Source organism: Mustela lutreola, chromosome 14, assembly GCF_030435805.1.
Source record: "Mustela lutreola isolate mMusLut2 chromosome 14, mMusLut2.pri, whole genome shotgun sequence".
NCBI lineage: Eukaryota > Metazoa > Chordata > Mammalia > Carnivora > Mustelidae > Mustela > Mustela lutreola.
In genome coordinates, this window is record NC_081303.1 from 3,968,135 (window position 1) to 3,993,575 (window position 25,441).

The 25,441-nt window shown below is 38.9% G+C and overlaps 2 protein-coding genes across 3 annotated transcripts in view; one reads left to right on the forward strand and one right to left on the reverse strand.

Moving 5' to 3' along the window:
* The window catches only part of DNM3 (dynamin 3), a 533,795-nt gene that overhangs the window by 227,140 nt on the left and 281,214 nt on the right, over positions 1-25,441 (forward strand). The gene's annotated exons all lie outside the window — the stretch shown is intronic.
* LOC131815272 (adenylate kinase isoenzyme 6-like) lies at positions 10,820-11,505 on the reverse strand. Its single transcript, XM_059147001.1, has one exon. The coding sequence runs from the start codon at positions 11,426-11,428 to the stop codon at positions 10,910-10,912; it is 519 nt and encodes a 172-aa protein (XP_059002984.1). The 5' UTR covers positions 11,429-11,505; the 3' UTR covers positions 10,820-10,909.

Genomic DNA, 25,441 nt, shown 5'->3' on the forward strand with positions numbered 1-25,441 from the left:
CAAGACCCTGATTTCATCGTTTTTTTCCTGCCCTTTAGAGGGACCAGTTTTTGTTTGCTTTTAAGGGGTTTTCATTATAACTTTAGAATATATCTGTGGCACGTACATGGTTCCAACTTCAAGTATATAAAGCATGGTCTATTTTATAAAAATATAAACTAAAAGGATCAAGTACCATTACTTGAACTGCATATTCAAGAAGAGGACAAGTAAAAATATATATAACAACAAAATGTATAACAATTTTATTTAATTATACTCTGACTTAGAAGCAACACATATGTAGATCATGTCAGTGAGAATACACAGTGGCCTGAGGGATTTCGAGGCATGTGTTAGGGAGCAAAGGCCCAATTATCCAATGGAAACTTGTCTCATTCTAAGTGTGGCTATTGTCGGGATGCCTTAACTAAGGGTGTAGACATATTTTGCATCCATTGTGTGGTAGTTAGATTTTTTCAACTATTTTCTGTCTTTGACCTATGTGTAAAGTTGTTAGAGCACAGTGATGAGTACGTCCCTTTGGTCAGTTGCACGTTTAGCCACACCACCCGTTCCAACTTCTAGACAGGGCTTTCCTCCATGGGCATTTCACATAGACCTGCCCCCCTCTCTTTTTCAGCCCCTGTGGCTCTCACCATCTGCACTGCTCATTTCCCTCTGCAAAATCACCAGTAGGAAGAAACCTAGACTCTGATATGCCTTTCTATCCCTAGGCTTGGAAGTCGGGACCTGAGAATTTCTGCCCAGTTTCCAGCACCGTCAGTGAACTCTGTGTGCTGGTGCCAAGCACTACACTAGTTGCTATGGGGGAAAATATATAAGAAAAAGAAAAAATATTTTTGTCTTTAGGAGCTTGCCTAATAATCGAAAAGTAGAGAGAAACACATGTAAAAAGTTAAGCTGACACATTCTCCATTTACTTCACTTGCTTCTTTGAGGAATTTAAAAGAACAACAAACCCTTGAATCATTTGAAATAACAGGAATGCTGCCTTTAATGTTGATTTTTATTGGTTACAAATGCCAGTTAGGTTCTTATAAAAATGTAGCAGATGTAGATGTAAACTTGGCACCATAACTTAGGAGTGAAAAAGATGTTGCAACATTGCCCCTTTGTGGTACCTGGTTCAAGGAGGAAGCAGAGAAGAATCCTAAGGAGTTTGGAAAAGGCTTGTTTTTGAACAGGTTTTGTAATCAGTGCTGCAATTTAATTTCACCCTGGGGTCTTCTTGAAACGTCCCCTTCCCAGATTACTTACTTATATTTTTTATAAACATTTATTTATTTTAAAGAGAGAGTGCGTGAGTGTGCTCAAGTGCAGGGGGCAGGGGTGGGTAGGGCTGGGGGAGCGGGAGAGAGAGAATCTCAAGCAGGGCCCACTGCTGAATGTGGGGCCTCACGCGGGGCTCAGCCTCGTGACCCTGAGATCGTGACCTGAGCCAAGACCAAGAGTTGGACGTTCAACCAGCTACCCTGCCCAGGCGCCCCATACACTTAATTTGTTTAAAGATAAGTAGTCCAGAGTTTCAATATATATATTTTTTAACCTCAGAAGCTGTTCAACTACAGTATTATATTAACTAGGTTTCCGAAGGCATATAATTTTCAAATATAAGTACTTGAAACTCAGCTTTTTGATGCAGTCTGTCCATAATCCAGGTGACTGCCCTGTTTTTCCAGTGGTGAGATAAGACTACGAACCTTTATTATGTTGGGGGAGAACAAGGAAGCATTGTTCAAACTGCTCTAGAAACCTAGCAACTTTGCACAGTTTTCATCGATTTTAAACTGCACATCCAGACTTTCTTTTAAAGGACTGGCCTGGGAGTCAACAGTCTGGGTATTTTTTCCATGGTTTGTCACTGGTGAGCTTTGGGGTTTGGCAATTCAGTTAGCCATTCTATATCTCAGTTTACTGCTCTAGCAAATGGAATGATAAACGATCCCTGTCTTGTGTACCTTTCAGGAGTGTTGGAAGATCACGTTAATGAAGTAATGGGAAAGTGTTTTTGCAAACTGTTGTGTAGACCATAAAAGTGAGAAAGCGACACACACACACACACACACACACACACTTGATTACTAGGCACCATTTTACTTTGTTATGAAATTTATGATGACTGGAGTATGATTGCCGCTGGAATATTCTTTTAGTTGCTGACATTGTCTCTAAATGAGACTCAGAGGTGAATGTTCTTTCCCTTTGTATGCAGAGTTGGAGTGCATTTCAGTGTGACATGGGACAATTATGAATATGAAGAAATGTTCATTTCAAAATCACTTAAGGGGTTGTGGTATTTTTTTGTGCTTTTAAAATTAAAAAAATATGGTTGTAGCTATAAATTTTAAAGTTGGCAGGAATGCTGTTTCCATCACAGAAGAAAAGTCAAGCCATATTTGAAGACAATTATGTAAGTATTTTAAAGTTCCAAAGATAGAAAATTAAGGTCTGGAGTTGAGAAAAATAAGCATTTATTTCACGAGATTTTTAGAGAGTCGCCAAAAGAGGGGGGGGGGCACTTCTCATGTTTATAGGATGGTGATGGACATAGTATTTTACACACACATCTATTTTTTTAAACCAGATGACTTTTGTTCTAAAAATTAAAAAAAAAAAAAACAAATTGCTAAAATTAGATTAACAGAGTATTAATTCTCAGAGTAGGGTTCAGGACATCTCAAATTTGTCCCCTTCCCTCTGTAGACCGTATTGCACCATGATGAATGTGTGGAAATTTTTTTTCATCTCCCAGCTATTCATTAAACATGGACCATAAAATATGTACCACGTGTAGCGTGTCCAAGAAAGCACTGCTGTAGGCTTGCTTTGGAATTTCCTGATTTCTGAAAGCTTGATCTTTCAACTATAATATAGTTTCTGAATCTAAGAGTTGAGTATTTCAGAAGAAAATTCCAACTTTCCTCCTGACTTAAGGATTTTAATTTATCATTCTTCTCTGTTTAAAAAAACCCTACATTCTATGATTTTGTTATTAATTGGTTTATATAGTTGGCTGCTCCCACATTGGGGGCATAGATTTAAAATTGTTAAATCTTCTTGTTGGACAGACCCTTTGAGTATGATATAGTGTCCTTCCTCATCTCTTATTATAGTCTTTGGCTTAAAATCTAATTGATCTGATATAAGGATTGCCACTCCTGCTTTCTTCTGATGTCCATTAGCATGGTAAATTCTTTTCCACCCCCTCACTTTAAATCTGGAGGTGTCTTCGGGCTTAAAATGTGTTTCTTGGAGGCAACATATAGATGGGTTTTGTTTTTTTATCCATTCTGATACCCTGTGTCTTTTGACAGGGGCATTTAGCCCATTCACATTCAGGGTACTATTGAGAGATATGAATTTAGTGCCATTGTATTGCCTGTAAGGTGACTGTTACTGTATATGGTCTCTGTTCCTTTCTGATCTACCACTTGTAGGCTCTCTCTTTGCTTAGAGGACCCCTTTCAATATTTCCTGTAGAGCTGGTTTGGTATTTGCAAATTCTTTCAGTTGTTGTTTGTCCTGGAAGCTTTTAATCTCTCCTTCTATTTTCAATGATAGCCTAGCTGGATATAGTATTCTTGGCTGCATGTTTTTCTCGTTTAGTGCTCTGAAAATATCATGCCAGCTCTTTCTGGCCTGCCAGGTCTCTGTGGATAAGTCAGCTGCCAATCTAATATTTTTACCATTGTATGTTACAGACTTCTTTTCCCGGGCTGCTTTCAGGATTTTCTCTTTGTCATTGAGACTTGTAAATTTTACTATTAGGTGATGGGGTGTGGGCCTATTCTTATTGATTTTGAGGGGCATTCTCTGAACCTCCTGAATTTTGATGCTCGTTCCCTTTGCCATATTGGGGAAATTCTCCCCAATAATTCTCTCCAGTATACCTTCTGCTCCCCTCTCACTTTCTTCTTCTTCTGGAATCCCAATTATTCTAATGTTGTTTCGTCTTATGGTGTCACTTATCTCTCGAATTCTCCCCTCGTGGTCCAGTAGCTGTTTGTCCCTCTTTTGCTCAGCTTCTTTATTCTCTGTCATTTGGTCTTCTATATCACTAATTCTTTCTTCTGCCTCATTTATCCTAGCAGTTAGAGCCTCCATTTTTGATTGCACCTCATTAATAGCTTTTTTGATTTCAACTTGGTTAGATTTTAGTTCTTTTATTTCTCCAGAAAGGGCTTTTATATCTCTCGAGAGGGTTTCTCTAATATCTTCCATGCCTTTTTCGAGCCCGGCTAGAACCTTGAGAATTGTCATTCTGAACTCTAGATCTGACATATTACCGATGTCTGTATTGATTAGGTCCCTAGCCTTCGGTACTGCCTCTTGTTCTTTTTTTTGTGTTGAATTTTTACGTCTTGTCATTTTGTCCAGATAAGAGTAAATGAAGGGGCAAGTAAAATACTAAAGGGGTGGCAACAACCCCAGGAAAATATGCTTTAACCAAATTAGAAGAGATCCAAAATCGTGAGTGGGGAGAAAGGGGATAAAAAGAGGTTCAAAAAGGAAGAAAGAAAAAAGAAAGAAAAAAAAAAAAAAGAAAAGAATATTTTTAAAAAAAGAAAACACCTAAGAAAAATGTAAAAAAAAATATATATATATATATTAGATAAACTAGTAAAAAATCGTTAAAAAAGAAAAAGGTAACAGTTAAAAAAAAAATTTTACCCGAAGGCGAGAAAAAAAAAAAATGAAAAAGAAAAAATTAAATTAACTGCAAGACTAAAAAAAATCACAGGAAAAAAGCCATGAGTTCCGTGCTTGGCTTTCTCCTCCTCTGGAATTTTGCTGCTCTCCTTGGTATTGAAACCGCACTCCTTGGTAGGTGAACTTGGTCTCGGCTGGATTTCTTGTTGATCTTCTGGGGGAGGGGCCTGGTGTCGTGATTCTCAAGTGTCTTTGCCCCAGGCGGAATTACACCGCCCTTACCCGGGGCCGGGGTGAGTAATCCGCTCGGGTTTGCTTTCAGGAGCTTTTGTTCCCTGAGCGCTTTCCGTAGAATTCCAGAGGACGGGAATACAAATGGCGGCCTCCTGGTCTCCGGCCCGGAGGAGCCGAGAGCCCAGGGCCGCACTCCTCAGTGCGCCCTCAGAGAACAGCGCCCAGTTACTCCCGTCTGCCTGACCTCCGGCCGCGCTCCGAGCTCACCCAGCCTGCGACCGGTTCAAGGTCACCCCAAGCTGCGAGCTTACTGTCGGTTCTGTCTCTGTAGCCGGCTTTCCCGTTCCAATACCCGCAAGCTCTGCGACACTCAGACACCCCCGATCCTTCTGTGACCCTGCGGGACCTGAGGCCACGCTGACCCCGCGTGGGCTTCGCCCCGGTTTAGCCTCTGGAGCGATGTCCCTCAGCGGAACAGACTTTTAAAAGTCCTGATTTTGTGCGCGGTTGCTCCGCCGCTTGCCGGGAGCCGGCCCCTCCCCCCGGGGTCTATCTTCCCGTCGCTTTGGATTCACTTCTCCGCCGGTCCTACCTTTCAGAAAGTGGTTGTTTTTCTGTTCCCAGAATTGCTGTTCTTCTTCTCTTCGATCTGCCAATGGATTTGCAGGTGTTTGCAATCTTTAGATAAGCTATCTAGCTGATCTCCGGCTAGCTGAAGCAGTCTCAGCTTGCTACTTCTCCGCCATCTTGACTCCTCCCCCATAACAAAATCAAAGAAACACATCAACAATAATACAATAATACTAGGGGACTTTAACACTCCCCTGACTGAAATGGACAGGTCATCCAAGCAAAAGATCAGCAAGGAAATAAAGGCCTTAAATGACACACTGGACCAGATGGACATCACAGATATATTCAGAATATTTCATCCCAAAGCAACAGAATACACATTCTTCTCTAGTGCACATGGAACATTCTCCAGAATAGATCACATCCTCGGTCCTAAATCAGGACTCAACCGGTATCAAAAGATTGGGATCATTCCCTGCATATTTTCAGACCACAATGCTCTAAAGCTAGAACTCAACCACAAAAGGAAGTTTGGAAAGAACCCAAATACATGGAGACTAAACAGTATCCTTCTAAAGAATGAATGGGTCAACCGGGAAATTAAAGAAGAATTGAAAAAAATCATGGAAACAAATGATAATGAAAATACAACGGTTCAAAATCTGTGGGACACAACAAAGGCAGTCCTGAGAGGAAAATATCTAGCGGTACAAGCCTTTCTCAAGAAACAAGAAAGGTCTCAGGTACACAACCTAACCCTACACCTAAAGGAGCTGGAGAAAGAACAAGAAAGAAACCCTAAGCCCAGCAGGAGAAGAGAAATCATAAAGATCAGAGCAGAAATCAATGAAATAGAAACCAAAAAAACAATAGAACAAATCAACGAAACTAGGAGCTGGTTCTTTGAAAGAATTAATAAAATTGATAAACCCCTGGCCAGACTTATCAAAAAGAAAAGAGAAAGGACCCAAATAAATAAAATCATGAATGAAAGAGGAGAGATCACAACTAACACCAAAGAAATACAAACTATTATAAGAACATACTATGAGCAACTCTACGGCAATAAATTTGACAATCTGGAAGAAATGGATGCATTCCTAGAAACATATAAACTACCACAACTGAACCAGGAAGAAATAGAAAGCCTGAACAGACCCATAACCAGTAAGGAGATTGAAACAGTCATTAAAAATCTCCAAACAAACAAAAGCCCAGGGCCAGACGGCTTCCCGGGGGAATTCTACCAAACATTTAAAGAAGAACTAATTCCTATTTTCCTGAAACTGTTCCAAAAAATAGAAATGGAAGGAAAACTTCCAAACTCATTTTATGAGGCCAGCATCACCTTGATCCCAAAACCAGACAAGGATCCCACCAAAAAAGAGAGCTATAGACCGATATCCTTGATGAACACAGATGCGAAAATACTCAACAAAATACTAGCCAATAGGATTCAACAGTACATTAAAAAGATTATTCACCACGACCAAGTGGGATTTATTCCAGGGCTGCAAGGTTGGTTCAACATCCGCAAATCAGTCAATGTGATACAACACATCAATAAAAGAAAGAACAAGAACCATATGATACTCTCAATAGATGCTGAAAAAGCATTTGACAAAGTACAACATCCCTTCCTGATCAAAACTCTTCAAAGTGTAGGGATAGAGGGCACATACCTCAATATCATCAAAGCCATCTATGAAAAACCCACCGCAAATATCATTCTCAATGGAGAAAAACTGAAAGCTTTTCCGCTAAGGTCAGGAACACGGCAGGGATGTCCATTATCACCACTGCTATTCAACATCGTACTAGAGGTCCTAGCCTCAGCAATCAGACAACAAAAGGAAATTAAAGGCATCCAAATCGGCAAAGAAGAAGTCAAATTATCACTCTTCGCAGATGATATGATACTATATGTGGAAAACCCAAAAGACTCCACTCCAAAACTGCTAGAACTTATACAGGAATTCAGTAAAGTGTCAGGATATAAAATCAATGCACAAAAATCAGTTGCATTTCTCTACACCAACAGTAAGACAGAAGAAAGAGATATTAAGGAGTCAATCCCATTTACAATTGCATCCAAAACCATAAGATACCTAGGAATAAACCTAACCAAAGAGACACAGAATCTATACTCAGAAAACTATAAAGTACTCATGAAAGAAATTGAGGAAGACACAAAGAAATGGAAAAATGTTCCATGCTCCTGGATTGGAAGAATAAATATTGTGAAAATGTCTATGCTACCTAAAGCAATCTACACATTTAATGCAATTCCTATCAAAGTACCATCCATCTTTTTCAAAGAAATGGAACAAATAATTCTAAAATTTATATGGAACCAGAAAAGACCTTGAATAGCCAAAGGGATATTGAAAAAGAAAGCCAATGTTGGTGGCATCACAATTCCGGACTTCAAGCTGTATTACAAAGCTGTCATCATCAAGACAGCATGGTACTGGCACAAAAACAGACACATAGATCAATGGAACAGAATAGAGAGCCCAGAAATAGACCCTCAACTCTATGGTCAACTAATCTTCGACAAAGCAGGAAAGAATGTCCAATGGAAAAAAGACAGCCTTTTCAATAAATGGTGCTGGGAAAATTGGACAGCCACATACAGAAAAATGAAATTGGACCATTTCCTTACACCACACACAAAAATAGACTCAAAATGGATGAAGGACCTCAATGTGCGAAAGGAGTCCATCAAAATCCTTGAGGAGAACACAGGCAGCAACCTCTTCGACCTCTGCCGCAGCAACATCTTCCTAGGAACAACGCAAAAGGCAAGGGAAGCAAGGGAAAAAATGAACTACTGGGATTTCATCAAGATCAAAAGCTTTTGCACAGCAAAGGAAACAGTTAACAAAATCAAAAGACAACTGACAGAATGGGAGAAGATATTTACAAACGACATATCAGATAAAGGACTAGTGTCCAGAATCTATAAAGAACTTAGCAAACTCAACACCCAAAGAACAAATAATCCAATCAAGAAATGGGCAGAGGACATGAACAGATATTTCTGCAAAGAAGACATCCAGATGGCCAACAGACACATGAAAAAGTGCTCCATATCACTCGGCATCAGGGAAATACAAATCAAAACCACAATGAGATATCACCTCACACCAGTCAGAATGGCTAAAATCAACAAGTCAGGAAATGACAGATGCTGGCGAGGATGCGGAGAAAGGGGAACCCTCCTACACTGTTGGTGGGAATGCAAGCTGGTGCAGCCACTCTGGAAAACAGCATGGAGGTTCCTCAAAATGTTGAAAATAGAACTGCCCTATGACCCAGCAATTGCACTATTGGGTATTTACCCTAAAGATACAAATGTAGTGATCCAAAGGGACACATGCACCCGAATGTTTATAGCAGCAATGTCCACAATAGCCAAACTATGGAAAGAACCTAGATGTCCATCAACAGATGAATGGATCAAGAAGATGTGGTATATATACACAATGGAATACTATGCAGCCATCAAAAGAAATGAAATCTTGCCATTTGCAACAACATGGATGGAACTAGAGCGTATCATGCTTAGCGAAATAAGTCAAGCAGAGAAAGACAACTATCATATGATCTCCCTGATATGAGGAAGTGGTGATGCAACATGGAGGCTTAAGTGGGTAGAAGAAGAATAAATGAAACAAGATGGGATTGGGAGGGAGACAAACCATAAGTGACTCTTAATCTCACAAAACAAACTGAGGGTTGCCGGGGGGAGGGGGTTTGGGAGAAGGGGGTGGGATTATGGACATTGGGGAGGGTATGTGATTTGGTGAGTGCTGTGAAGTGTGTAAACCTGGTGATTCACAGACCTGTACCCCTGGGGATAAAAATATATGTTTATAAAAAATAAAAAAAAATAAAAAAAAATAAAAAAAACCTACATTCTATATTTTTTACACAATTCTGGTTTTTGTTATGCAAGAAAACAAAAGCTAGCCCAATTATTCTTTTATTCACTTCCCTTCTTCCCTGTAATCCTGCCGGATTTGAATAGAGAGGCAGGCTAGTTAGCTGAATGCCTTGAGAAGTGACTTTCACATTCTTGTGTTCTTCTATGTTTGTTCCATGGGCACAATTTGCTTTCTGTCTACAGCTTATGTAGTCCAGTGGTTTAAGAGAAAAATAGGCCCCAGATATAGACCGTTAGAGAAATATCTCTGAGCCATGAGCAGAAGACCAAGGTCCGTTTTTCAATCTGCTGGGTTGGTCTCAAACCTGTTTTCTCATTGTTGAAATGATACAGTGTGCAGATTTCAGTTCTTGTTATAGGACTACCATGAAAATTCTATTGGTTTTAATATTCATTGTATCTCTTTCCTGATCCTCTGGAATGTCTTTGTTGCCGTTTTATGAAAGGGGGTATATGGGAACCTTGGAACCAAATTCTAGACTAACGTTGGTTTTTCCCTTTGCATTCTTTTTTCCCCCCAATACATATTCTATTCTATTATTTTTTATTGTGTGTATATTTTTCATTTTTAAATTTTTTATGTATTTAATTTTTTCAGTGTTCCAAGATTCATTGTTTATGCACCACACCCAGTGCTCCATGCAATACGTGCCCTCCTTAATACCCACCACCAGGCTTAACCAACCCTTTCCCCCCTCCCCTCCTATTATATTCTATTATAATAGTGTTTCTAGTTCCTATTCTTTTTTTTTTTTTTTAAGATTTTATTTATTTATTTGACAGAGAGAGATCACAAGTAGGCAGAGAGGCAGGCAGAGAGAGAGATGAGGAAGCAAGCTCCCTGCTGAGCAGAGAGCCCGATGCGGCATTCGATCCCAGGACCCTGAGATCATGACCTGAGCCGAAGGCAGTGGCTTAACCCACTGAGCCACCCAGGCGCCCACTAGTTCCTATTCTTATATGAGAATGTTCTCTCTTGTGGAATCAAATTTTAGGTATTATAACAAGATTATCCTTTTGACTTATATGCAGATTCAGGAACTAAATCCTTGGTTGCTTACTGGGACTATTATCAGGTAGAAATATAGGGTTGAACAATAGGGCATCATTAGTATCATCTATTCCAATCAGTTATGAATTCTTTTCTTCTTTTTTTTTTAATCCTTAGTCTTAATTTTTATTTTAAGGGATCATCTTCATTTTCTTTTGCAATCAGCTTAGAAGATAGCCACCCCTTTGGTCAGATTTATTTATTCTTTAGCAGGTAAAGCATTTAAGATGACAGTTTTTACTCTAAATCCTTAATGATATTAGATATACTATACTTGAGAATGTTTTGCTTTTTCATGGAAGAAAAAAGCCCAAACATAAACCTTTAGATTATCCATCTACTAGTCCTGCAGCACAATCTTAATAAAGAAGTTTTACTGATAATTGGACAATTTATTCATTATGGCAGGGATATAACAAGAGTGGTTGTAAAGTGGCCAGTCTTGTAAGTCAGGACCTATGATCCTTGATCCACTGCTTAATCCACTTCAATATCTGATTGATATTATCTTCTAGATCTTCTGGTTTATTGCTGGGCAGTTGATGTACTATTTCTTCCTTGTAAGATGCTAATGCTTCTTCATAAAGAATTTGAAAAATTTCACACTGAATATTGTCTTTTAGTTTCTTTTCATTATAACCCCTTGTTTCAAGTCTTTTGTACAATACACTGTTATCTGCTTGCAGCACAAAAACTGTATGAAACCAGCGTTCAGGGAAGAAATCACAACCATTGTAATCAACAGTAACTCCACCTTCACTCATTTGGCTTTCCAATTCATCAACTACTCTATCTTCATCTAAAATGGGGCATTCATACTCTTCATCATAGCCATCATATAACTGCCCTTCTCGAGCTAAATCACCCACATTAATGTATTTCAGTCCTGATCTTGATGCAAGTCCTTTGCCTAGCATGGTTTTTCCAACCCCTGGTGTACCGGTGAGTAGGATGTTCGGAAGCAACATGGTCCTCACTGCGCTGGCTCCTCAGTTATGAATTCTAATGTTTTAAGCGCCATTTTAAAAATAAGCAGACTTCTACTTTTCTCTTTCATTCTCAAATCTGTTATATTGAACATTATCTTCATCCTTAAAATGGATCTCAGGAGGTGAGTTATGCTTCTTTGATAGGCCCCTAAGTTCTGGAGGGTTTTCTTGCATAATATTTAGCCTGTGACTTCACTAAAGATCCAGGGGGAATCGACATCATGTAGTTTTCTTCCCCTTTTGGCTTCAGTCTGAATGGACGGAGCCAAGCTGGCCCATGGTGAGCTTCACTCTTGGGACTCTCGGCGGGCGCTCAGAATCCTCTTGGGTTAATATAAAAGAACATTCCGACGGAGCTTCTTAACTCCAGAGCACAGCTGCCCAGTAGAACTTTGTGAAGGGATGGGAGTATTTTGTAATCTGTGCAGTCCAGTACAATAGCTTCTAGACACACACACCTATTGGGTAGCTTAAATGTGGCTAGTACAACAAAAGAAATGAGAGCTAAATTAAATTTTAATTAATTAAATATTTTGATTGAAATAGCCACATCTGGCTACCAGCAACTGTACTGGATGGCATAGTTCTAGAGTATGGTGAGTCCAGCTGGTTTCTCTGAGACCTTCACTGCTGACCCATACTTCACCGACAGCTTGGTGGTGACCTACAGTGGTAGCTACTAGGAGAGGAAAAGGAGATAAGTTCGTTAGGTGCTGCTAAGCCAATTCCAAGGCTTAGGAATGTGGAGTCAACTCTTTAAATGTTCTGTCACCAAAGTAGGAAGCATGGGCCTTTTCCTTATACTGCCTTAGTGTGTATGTTGCTGTTTTGCTACTATTTTCTCTATTATGGTCACTACTAAAGTTTCATTTCATTCAGTGTCTCCTCTACGAACAAACATGGTGGTGGAGGGAGAGGCACACCTAAACATTTGCCATGGAATATGGGTCTTTGAGGGACTCCCATTTTCTTGGTTCACTTGAGCCCCTTCGACTTCCCTTTTTTCTTTCTAATTTGTCTTTCACTTTTCATCCCACTGCAGCCTTTTTCCTTTCAAAGATTTTATTATTTGAGAGATTGAGAGAACGAGTGGGAGGAGGGACAGAAGAAGAAGCAGACTTCCTGTGGAGCAGGGCACCCGATGTGGGACTTGATCCCAGGACTCTGGGGTCATGACCTGAACGAAGGCAGTCGCTTAACCGACCGAGCCACCCAGGCATCCGGTCCCCTGCAGTCTTGTGTCTTCCACACTACTCTAATGAGACGGAACGGTTAATCCAGCAGATAATTCTGAGTCTTCATTTTACAACATAACGATTTCTTGCTGCGATCTGTTCCTTTGCTTCAGCACCCCTCCACTGTCTCCTGGTTCTCCTCTTTCTGGTGTAGCCACACCTTCTGAGTGTTATTTTGGAGCTCTTTATCCTCTGACTGTGACTTAACAACTGTTTGTTTTTTTTTTTTTTTTAATCATGATTCTCCCATAGATCCTCTTCTTTTCTCGCTTACTGCACTATCCCTGACCAGGACCTCCCGTCACAGTGGTTGCAGTTACCACCTTTACCTGATGACTCTCCATCTAGACTCCCATTTCAGAACTCTTTCCCGGACTGTGTACCATATTCCAGCACATACTAGGCACCTCTACTCGTATACCATACAGAAGCCGTAACCAAATACTCCTAAATTAAAGTCATCGTGTCATCTTAGAATTTACTCCTCTCCATTGTTCCCTCTCCCAGCTGCTCAAACCAGAAACCCAAGCATCACTCTCTCTCCCTTCTGCCCTCATCTTTGCTTCCTTCCATCTTCACCAAGTCCATTTGATTCTAATTATGTTTTAACTTGTCTGTTTCTTCCTGTCATCATCACTGCTACTAAAGTTAGTCTTTTCTTGCCTGGGTCCCTACCGTAGTCTCCCTGCCTCTTGTCATGTGCGTTTTCATTCTGTCCTGGGTTCCCTATTACTTTCAGAGTGAAGTCTAAACTCGTTAGTATGGTTCCCGAGGTCCTGTAGACTCCATCTTCTGCCTACCTTTTCAGCTATTCTGTTGTTGCTATTTCTGACTGTCCCACCCCAGCCCTGTCATCTAGCCAGACTGACCACTTTTGGATCCCTCAATAGACCATTCTCTTCCTGACACACCTGTCTACTGCAGACTTCTTCAAATTACTTAAATTTCCTATTGCAGATAAGCATTAATATTCTAGTTAAAAATAACCTTGGTATCAAAATATAATTTCATAAATATTTTTTTTAATATATTATTTATTTATTTGACAGACAGAAATCACAAGTAGGCAGAGAGGTAGGCAGAGAGAGAGGGGGAAGCAGGCTATCTGCTGAGCAGAGAGCCTGATTCAGGGCTCGATCCCAGGACCCTGAGATCATGACCCGAGCTGAAGGCAGAGGCCTTAACCCGCTGAGCCACCCAGGTGCCCCTCATAAATATTTTTTAAGAAACCCTTATTCACACTGTGCTAGATAATACCAGGGGTCAGAGACTAAAGATACCCAGATTAATGCAACACACCATCAGCCATCCAGGGGCAGAGTTAGAGATCAGCCTATGACAAGGTCCTGGTTATATAATACAGGCACAAAGAGCTTTGGGAGTTCATGGGAAAGAGAGATAACTCAAGGTTTCTAAGAAGGCATAATCCAGAAATGGGACTCGATTGACTTTGAAGACTGGGCAAGACTCTGCAGTCAGAGGGAGGGGGTCTAGGCTGATTGTTTCCTGTCTTCCCTGCTTCAGAGTCAATACTACCCATTCCAGGAAGGTAATTTTACTAAAAAACTGCTTTGATCATGCCATTTTTTGGCTCAGAAACTTTGAATACTTTTTGTTGCCTCTAATATAGTGGCCAAATCCATCATAATTGGCTTCAATATATTAGTGATTGTACTAGGTGGCTTTTAAAGTCATTTGACAAACCCGAGTCTATGAGTATATAATTTTGTCATAATAGTTTTACTTTGCACAACTTCCCTACATACCTCATTTTTCTACCTTCTGGATTTGCTAATACTACTCCATTCTCTTGGAATGCAGTTGCTTGTCTTCCTTTGTTAAAGTTTAACCTCTTTTCAGGTTTTCTGTGAAAATCTTAGATCATATCAGACCAAAATAATCTTTTTTCTCTGAACATTTGGACCAGTTACTATGCATAGGGCTTATTTGGAAAAATGGCCACATACCCCCTTGACACACTCCTTTGTTATTTGAATCTTTTATTATATGTGCACATGGATAAGGATAGATACGAGTATGCAAAAAATAATTTGAGCTAAAAGATAATATGTTTTTATCTTTGAATGAATTCCATTGTGTTCTTCTTTTTATAAAAATTTAAGCCTCTTGCTATCTACTTTTTAAATCGTTAGGTCTCAGAAAATTAAACTAAATAAACCTAATTTGGTTTTATGTGTGTTAGTGCTTCCAGTGGCTTGTATGTAGTAGGAATTTATACAATTAACAACAAACACACACACAAAATAAGAAGATATGAGGTAATTATATCCTACATTTGGAACAGAAGCACTTTAGTTTTTAGCTTTCTGTTACATCTTCACATATTTATTCTTAGGAAGTTTATTGTTCTGTATTATTTGTGTTTTGTGTATTTCACGACCCTCATCAGGTAAGTCGGAGGCTTCTGATTACAAGGACTACACTTATTTGTGTTTATATCTTCTACAGAGTGCCTTGCAGATAACTGGTCCCCTAAAATTTTTGATTTATATCAAATTAAAGCATTATATATAGGTATATTTTCAATATTGCAGATATAACCAACTAAATACCTATTGCCAAGAACATGTCCAAAGGCTCAAATTAACTTGCAAGTCCTTACATGGCTTCTGTGAATGCATCTTAATTTTTACTTATTTATATTTTTAAATTATTTTTTTTTAAATTCAGGTATAGTTAGCATACAGCGTTCTATTCGTTTCAGGTATACAGTATAATGATTTGCAATTCTACACATTTTTCAGTGCTCATCACAATATGTGTACTCTTTACCCCTTTATCTGTTTCACTCATCCCCTACCAGCCTACCCTCGGGTAACCAGCAGTTGGTTCTCTTTATTTAAGAATGTTTTTTATTGTTTGTCTCTTTTATCTTTGTTCATTTGTTTTGTTTCTTAAATTCCATGTAAGAGTGAAACCATATGGTATTGTCTTTCTCTGACTGACTTATTTCAGTTAGTGTAATAACTTTCTAGGTCTGTCCGTGTTATTGCAAATGGCAAAATTTCATTCTTTTTAATGGTGGAGCAATAACTCATAGTATATATATATGTAAAATACTATACTATAATAATATATATAATATAATATAACATAACATCATATAATATAATCCATATATTGTATATTACATCTTTATTATATATTCATCTATCTGTGGACAGGTGGGTTGCTTGCATATCTTGGCTATTTTAGATAATGCTGAAATAAACGTAAAAGTGCATATGTCTTTGCAAATTGTGTTTTCATTTTTATTGGGTAAATACCCTATTGTGGAATAACCGGATCATATGGTAATTCTAAATTTTTTGAGGAACCTCCATACTGTTTTCCTCAGTGGCTGTACCAGGTTGCATTCCTACCAATGGTTCTGAGGTTTCCCTTTTCTCTTCATCTTTGCCAGCACTTGTTATTTCTTCTGTTTCTGATTTTAACCATTCTGAGAGATGTGAGGTGATGTCCCATTATGGTTTTGATTTGCATTTACCTGATGATTAGTGATGTTGAGCATCATTTCATGTGTCTGTTGGCCATCTGGGTGTCTTCTTTGGAAAAATGTCTAATCAGGACTTCTGTCCATTGTTAAATTGGATTATTTGGTTTTCGGGTATTGAGTTATATAAATTCTTTATATATTTTGCATACGTACCCCTAATTGAATAAACGTTTACAATATCTCCTCCCATTCACCAGTTTTTCTTTTCATTTTGTTGATGGTTGCCTTTGCTGTGCATAGTCCCAGTACTTTAACATTAAATATCAAAGAAATTACTGCATTTTTTAAATAGGAATTTTATGGTTTCAGGTCTCACATTTAGGTCTTTAAACCATTTTGAGTTTATTTTTGTTTATGATGTAAAAAAGTGGTACAGTTTCATTATTTTATATGTAGCCTCCAGTTTTCCCAATGCCATTTATTGAAGAGACTATCTTTTTCCCATTGTATGTTCTTTCCTCCTTTGTTATAGATTAATTGACCATAAAAGCATGGGTTTATTTCTGGACTCTCTTTTCTGTTCCATTGATGTATGTGTCTGTTTTTGTGCCTGTACCATACTTTTTTGATTGCTATAGCTTTGTAGTATATCTTAAAACCTAGGATTGTGATGTCTCCAGCGTTGTTTTTCTTTCTGAAGATTGCTTTGGCTATTTGGGGTCTTTGTGATTTCACACAAATGTTAGTGTCATTTGTTCTAGTTCTGTGAAAAATGCTGTTGGTATTTGATAGCGATTGAATGAAATCTGTATATTGCTTTGGGTGGTATGGACATTTTGACAGTATTGGTTCTTCCAATGCATCAACACCACCTTGGTTAAGTTTATTCTTAGGTATTTCATTTCATTTTTTTTATTTTTTGAGGGTGGGGAGGCGCAGAGGGAGAGAAAGAATATTAGGCAGGCTCCATGCCACCCTGAGATCATGACCTGAGCTGAAATCAAGAGTCAGAAGCTAAACCGACTGAGCCACCCAGTTGCCCCAGTGTTTTATTCTTTTTGGAGCAATTGTAAATGGGCTTGTTTTCTTAATTTCTCTTTTTGCTATTTCATTATTAGCATATAGAAATGCAACAGATTTCCACATAGTACTTTTGTATCCTGAGACTATTGAATTCATGTATTCTAGTAGTTTTTTGGAGGATTATTTCAGGTTTTCTATATGAAGTATCATGTCATCTGCAAATAGTGAGTTTTACTTCTTCCTTACCAATCTCTCTATAGATTTACTTTTACTGCCTTTTCTTGTCTGTTTGGTGAGGCTAGAACTTCCAATACTATGCTGAACAAAAGTGTTGAGAGTGGATGTCTTGATTTTGTTCCTGTTCTTAGAGGAAAAGCTCTTGTTTTTTCACCACTATGTTAGCTATGTTTTTTTCATATAAGACCTTTATTGTGTTGGGGTTTGTTCCTTTTAAACCTACTGTGTTGCGAGTTTTTATCATGAATGGGTATTGTGGTTTGTCAAATGCTTTTTCTGCATCTAATGAGGTGACTATATGGTTGTCTCTTTTCTCTTGTCAATGTGATTTACCGTGTTGACCGATGTGCAAATATTAAACTACTCATGAATCCCTGGAATAAATTCCACTTGATCATGGTGAATGGTCTTTTAATGTTTTGTTGGGTTTGTTTTACTGAGGTTTTGTTGAGGATTTCTGTATCTGTGTTCATCAGAGATATAGGCCTGTAGTTTTCCTTTTTTTGTAGTATCTTTATTTGGTTTTAGTATCAGGGTAATGCTAGCCTCAGAATGAATTTGGATGCTTTCCTTCCTCTTCTATTATTTGGAGTATTTTAAGAAAAATAGGTATTAACTCTATTTCAGATGTTTGGCAGAATTCACCTATGAAGCTGTTGGTCTTGGACAGCTTGAATAGGTGTTGCTTGTTGGAGATTTTTTTTTTTTTTAATCTGATTCCGTTTCACTGCTGGTAATGGGTCCATTCTAATTTTGTTTCTTCCTGATTCCATTTTGGAAGGTTATATGTTTCAAGGAATTTATCCATTTCTTGTAGGTTGTCCTATTTGTTGGCATATAATTTTTCATAATATTATCTTATAATCCTTGCTATTTCTGTGGTGTGCGTTATTTCTCCTCCTTCATTTCTGATTTCATTTATTTGAGCCCTCTCTCTTTTTCTTGATGAGTCTGGCCAAAGATAAAGAATTTTGTTGGTTTTTTTTCCAAGAACCAGCTTCTGGTTTCATTAATCTGTTTTATTGGTGGGGTTTTTTTGTTTTTATTATTTTTTTTTGTCTTTTTTTTTGGTCTACATTTCTTTTGTTTTTGCTCTAATTTTGATTATTTTCTTTCTTCTACTGGCTCTGGGCTCTGTTTTTCCTTTTTCTAGCTCCTATGAGTATAAGGTTAGGTTGCTTATTTGAAATTTTTCTTGCTTCTTATAGTAGGCCTGTATTGCTGTAATCATTCCTCTCTGAACAGCTTATGGTGTGTCCCAAAGATCTTGGACCATTGTGTTTTCATTTTCATTTCTCTCCATGTATTTTTTATTTCCTCTCTGATTTCTTGGTTTAGTAACATGTTATTTAGCCTCCATGGAAAATCTATCCATTGATGTTAGTGGGGTATTAAAGTTCATTACTTTTTGTGTGTTACTGTCAGTTTCTTCCTTTATGTCTGTTAATTATTGCTTAATGTATTTAGTTGTTCCTATATCAGGCCTACAAATATTTACCACTGTTATATCCTCTTGTTGGATTATTGCTTTTATTAGTATGTAGTGTCCTTCTTTGTCTCTTATTACAGTCTTTCTTTTAAAGTCTATATTGTTGCCACCTTAGCCTTCTTTTTGCTTACATTTGTATGGTAAATGTTTTTTTATCCCTTCACTTTCAATTTGCATGTATCTATAGGTCTGAAGTTAATTTCTTGTAGGTAGCCCATAGATGGCTCTTGCCTTTTTTTTTTTTTTTTAAATCCATCAGTCACCCAGTGTCTTTTGATTGGAGCATTTAGTCCATTTACATTCAATGTAATTATTGATTGGTATTCACTTATTGCCATTTTGTTACTTGTTTTATGGTTGTTTTTTATTTCTGCCTGTGTTCCTTCTCTTGTTCTCTTCCCTTATGCTTTTATGTCTGTCTTTACTGATATGCTTGCATTGCTTCCTCCTTATTTTTTGCATATCTATTACAGGTCTATTTGTGGTTAAGCTTATAAATAACATCTTTTGATATAGCAGCCTATATTAAGTTGATGGTCACGTAAGTTTGAACCCATTCTGAAAGCCTTAAATTTTTCTTCCCCTCCCATGTTTCATGTATATGATACCATACTTTACATCCTCTTATTTTGTGAATCTCTTGACTGATTTTTATAGATTTAACTGATTTTATTGCCTTTGTGTTTTAACCTCCATACTGGTTTTATAACTGATTAATGTAATACTTTTATTATGTTCATATTTAATTGTGAAATTTTATCCTTTTACAGTTTTCTTATTTCTTTTCTTTCCATTGAAAGGATTCCCTTTAGTGTTTCTTGTAAGGCTGGTTTAGTTGTGATGAACTCTTTTAACTTTTGTTTTCTGGGAAATTCTTTATCTCTTCTTCTGCCCTGAATGATAGCCTTGCTGAGTAGAGAATGTTTGATTGCAGGGTTTTTCTTTTCTTCACTTTGAATATACCATGCCACTTTCTTTGGGCCTGCAAAGTTTCTGCTGATAAATCAGTTCATAGATTTATGGGGTTTCCCTTGTATGTAACTGTTTTCTTTTCTCTTACTGCTTTTAAATTTCCCTCTTTATCACTACTTTTGGCCATTTTAATTACTATGTGTCTTGGCATGGGCCTTCTTGGGTTGATTTTGTTGGGAGTTCTCTGTGCCTCCAGGAATCAGATAGCCGTTTCCTTCCGCAGATTAGGGAAGTTTTCAGCTATTATTCCTCAAATAAATTTTTTGTCCCCTTTTCTTCTCCTTCTGGGATGGCTATAATGCAGAAGTTACTATGCTTGATGATGATGCTGAGTTCCCTTAATCTATTCTCATTTTTTTAAATTAATTTTTTCTTCTTGCTGTTCGGTGTGGTTGCTTTCCAGTCCTCTGTCTTCCAGCTTGCTAATCCATTCTTCTGTCTCCTCAAATTTACTATTGATTCCTCTAGTGTATTTTTAATTTCATTTATTGAGTTCTTCATCTCTGATTGGTTCTTTTTTATATTTTCTATCTTTTTGTTGAAGGTCTCACTGAGATCCCCCATTCTTTTCTCAAGTCCAGTAAGTATCTTTATGACCATTACTTTGATTTTTTTTTTTTTAAAATCAGGCGTATTCTTGTCTTTGTTTCATTTAACTCTGTTGCTGTGGTTTTGTCCTGTTCTTTACTTTGTGACATATTTCTCTGTCTCCTCATTTTCTCTGTGTTTGTTTCTATATATTTAAAAAAGCAGTTATGTCTCCTGGATCTTGAAAGTAGTGCTTTTATGAGAAAGAGGTCCTGGGGTGCCCTTGTAGCACAAGGTCCTCTGCTCACCAGAACCAGGCACTTCAGGGATATCTCATGTGTGGTTTTCATGTGCCCTACTATTGTGGCTAAGCCTTCTTTGCCTTTAGTCCAGCCAGCTGCAATGGCTCACTTGACCTGTTGTGGACAAGATTTAGTCCCTGTGTTATTAAGGGGCCAGCCAGGGCCCCTGTGGGCTTGTAGGGTAATGGGGCAGTCAGACTAGAGGTCTGCCCTCAGCTTATTTGTCAGGGCTACAAAGTGACCCCAAACTGCAGGGCTCTCTCCCTGTGCTGCCTCCCAGGAGGTGTTTGTTGGTGGGTGGGGCTGGAAGTGAGACCAAGATACCTGTCCCCATACTGTCTGCTGAGGCTGCAAATGCACTGTTCAGCAGGGCACTCTCTCCACACTGCCAGTTATAAGGCCTGGCTGCTGGGGATGCAGTGGAATTGGTGTGTGTAGTTGTTTTCACCCTCTCATCAGGGCAGAAGTGACTTTGGAGTGTTGTCAGTCCCTATTGGGGCTGCTTGCAGGGGGAGATACAATAGGAGCCCTTTTGACAGGACCCCTGAAGAGTGGGGTAGGTTGGGTGGAGCGAATCTCCAGGAGAGTGTGGGGGTGGGGTACACAGTGTAAACAAGATAGGTACAGGGTATTGAAGCTGCTTCCCACAGGTATCTGGCTATCCAGGCTTGGAGTAGGGGTGGGTACATGGGGAGGAATGGCACTTGCCAGCTCTTTTGTTCTTGGAGAATTCTCTGAATGATCTTTTCCCCTCTAGCATGCGTTCTGAAATTAGTAAATAAATCTCCTTCTCATATATCCCATGTGCTTTTCAAACTGCTGCTTCTGTGCTATATCTAGGTGGGATTGTTTGCTCTACTGCCTTGTTAAGGGCAGAGACCCAGTTTCTTGTCCCTCGCCACATCTCCCAGAGTTGAGCCTGCCAATTTTTAAAGTACCAGAGTTAAGCCCCACTGGTTGTAAAAAAACTCATAAAGTTAAGCTCCATGGGTTTTCAAAGCCAAATGTTATGGGGACTTGTATTCCTAGTGCAGGTCCACTGTGCCTGGGGTGCCTGGTATGAGGTTTCCTCCATGCTTGTGATATCCCTTCCATTTGTGTTTGGTCTCACCAAGAGTTTGCTTCCCTCCCGCCTTGGCTCCTCTGACCTCATCTCTCTGAGTAACTGTGGAAGGTCTATTCATTTTCTGCTTTGTTTGCACTGATGTGGCTATTATCTAGGTATGTTCATGGGACCAAGTAAGCTTAGGATTCTCCTACTCTGTTATCTTCCTAGAAGTCCTCTCATTGTTAAATGAATATTTTAAAATATTTTTAGTTTAATTATCATTGCCTATAGAAGAATTTTGATAAAGAATATTTTCTAACTAGAAGTTTATTTTTTTATTATGTTTCTGATGTAGTAACTTCAAGTACCTAAATACATCTTTAATAAGTATCCTTGTCTTGCGCGCCTGGGTGGCTCAGTCACTGGGTGGCTGCCTTCGGCTCAGGTCCTGGGATTGAGTCATGCATTTGGCTCCTTGCTCGGCAGGAAGTCTGCTTCTCCCTCTCCCACTACCCCTGCTTGTGTTCCCTCTCTTGCTGTGTCTCTCTCTGTCAAATAAACGAATAAAATCTTTAAAAATAATAATAATAAGTATCCTGTCTTTATGGGGCCAGTTGCTATGAAAAGATTATTCTTTTGGTCAAAAGTAAAGTTAATTTAATATTTGCATTTTAAAAAAAGATTTATTATTTATTTGTGAGAGAGTGCATGAGTGGAAGGGGAGAGGGTGAGGGAGAGAGAGAATCTGAAGCCAACTCTGTGCTGAGTCCAGAGCCCAACACTGGGCTCTCACAACCCTGAGATCATAACCTGAGCCAAAACCAAGAGTTGGACACTCAACCGACTGTGCCACCCAGGCGCCCAATAGTGTTTAACACTAATATTTGATATTGGATTATAAAATAAATTCTTTTCCTTCTGCACATTCTTAGACTATGGTAAATCCTAAATATGATAATTTAGTAGGTAAAGATTCTGTCAGTGGAAAGTCTCTCTACATAGGGTAGGTCATAAGCTTCTGAGAATAACTTTGCATCTTAAAGAATCTTGGATCTAAAAGGAACCTAAGAAATAGCTAGTCTAGTTGCCCACCCCTTGTCTCTGTCTCTCTGTCTACACACAGACACATGCACACACACACACACACACACACACACACTCAAACTTTATAGATAAGGCACTGAAGTCTCTATGGTCTATATTCTTTGCTTAAGGTAGTATAGGGAGTCATCAGCAATCTCAGTCTTTTGCTCTATGTTCTGCTATTTTTCTCTTATGTGATTTTAAGAGGATATACACATAATTCAAGGGTCCCCAGTAGTTTGCCTGCTTTAAACACCTGTGGGTCTAGCATAGTTTGAAATGATCACTACTAGTAAGTGCCTTATTTTAAAACATTTCCCCTTGGGGGGGTTAAAGCCGCTGCCTTCGGCTCAGGTCATGATCCCAGGGTCCTGGGATCGAGCCCTGCATCGGGTTCTCTGCTCGGCAGGGTGCCTGCTTCCCTTCCTCTCTCTCTCTGCCTGCTTCTCTGCCTACTTGTGATCTCTCTCTGTCAAATAAATAAATAAAAATCTTTTAAAAAAATGAAAAAACAAAACCAAAAAATTTCCCCTTAAGAAAACCCTGAACAACAGTTATGGTGCTGGGAAAGGATGACCATAGCCATGAAGGAGCCATGAAGGAAGATTGCAGTACAATGGTTTCTGGTCTCAGTTCTTCCCTGAGGAGGGGGAAACCCACATGGCCTGGAAAAAGAAATGATGGCTAAGATCTGAAGCCCCAGAGAAGAAATATTTTAGATACACTCCATGGTTCACGGCCTGGTGGGCAGCCAGAGGGCAGTGTGGGTGCATCAGACCCCTGGGCACAGCCTGTTGTAAACATGATCTCATTTATAGCCTCACCACAAAAACCTGAATAATGTAGATTTGGCTTATGTAGAGGAATGGTTGGAGAGAGATGAATATCATAGTGATGAGGGAAGCAAGCATTCAGCTAAAAACTAGAAAAATAACAAACAGGAAAGAAGAAGCTCAAACCCTGAAATTGAAAAACAAAAACAAAATACCAAAATCTTTACTAATCAAATACTGTGTGTCCTTTTACCACTCATACCTTCCCCAGCCTCATTTGAATGTAGTGTGTGTTTCTTTCTGAGATTGAATGAAGAGAAGTACCTTAAATACATCACAGTAGATTACAAAAAATTGCTATTTGGAACAGCTGTTCTAAATGTGTGATTTGTGATGTGCTACTGAATCACACTATCCCATCACTTTAAATGGTTGACTGATGACTTTATGTTTTCTCTATTTTAGACTTTTTTGTCAATTTCTAAACCAGCTTCTATAAACTATTAAACAACTAGTGAGCGGGATCAGTATGGCTTTTCAGAATCGCCACAGTGACTTGTATTTTCTTGTATCAATAGGTGTTTACTCATGGATTCATGGAAAGAGAGCCTTTGTTCTTTTCAGAGACAGAGTAACACAGCACATGGTATCTGAGCTCCAAGTTCAATTGTTGGGGTTGTATCTGGCTCTTACTCCCTCTGTGCTCGTGTTAGAATGTATTAGTCTCATTGGACTTTCTATTCAACTTGTTGAAGCCAACTATGGCTGAGTAGTTCCTAGGCACTGGAACAGACAAAAGCTACTGCTCACAAGGAGCTTATGTTCTAATGGAAGAAGAGAGAAAATAGATATACACAAAATCAGTAAACTATATAGTAGGTTTGAAGGTATAAAGTGCCACAGAGAAAAATAGAATAGTATGAAGAGGACAAGAGTGCCGGAGGAGGGAGGGATGTAACATTCAGTAGGCTCATCATGGTGGGTCTCATTGAAAAGATAAATTTGAACAAAGGCTTGAAGAAGGTGATGTTGAGAGCCATGTGGTTGTCTGGAGGTGAGTATTCTAGGCAGAGGGAACAGGTAGCAGCATAAAGGCTTTAAGGTGGGATCATGCTTGGTCGGTTTGAAAAAAAAGAAAGGAGTCATTGTGGCTGGACCTCTCCAATGAACAAGGTGGGGGACAGTAGATGATTCAAAGAGGCAGAGTTTGGGGGTCAGCTGAGTAGGGCCTGTGGACCATTGTAAGGACTTCTACGCTGAGTAGAATGGTATTGCATAGTAGTACAGAGCGTTTTGAGCAGCAGAATGGCAAGGATCCCCTTTATAAAAGGATCATTTTGGCCTCTGTGTTGAGAATTGATGTTAGGGGGACAAGTGTGAAAGCAGAGTCCAGAGTAAGTGATAATAATATGAATAAGAGCCAATGTGGTAGCCATAGGGGGTGGTAAAAAGATGTTGGATTTTATCTGATTAAATTAATGTATTTTTAAAAAGGTTTTATCTTTAAGTAACTTCTATACCTAACATGCAGCTTGAAACTATAATCCCGAGATCAAGAGTTGCATGCTCCACTGACTGAGCCAGTCAGGCTCCCGAAGGTGCTGAATTTTAAATACATTTTATTTTATTTTATTTTAAAGATTTATTTGTTTGAGAGAGAGAGAGAATCTCCATCAGATTCCCTGCTGAGCATGGAGCCTGCTGTGGGGCTCAATCTCACCACCCCAAGATCATGACCTGAGCCCAAACCAAGAGTTGGACACTTAACTGAGCCCCCAGGCACCCCAAATTTTAAATACATCTTAAAAAGTAAAGTCAATAGCATTTACTCATGATTGGTTGTAG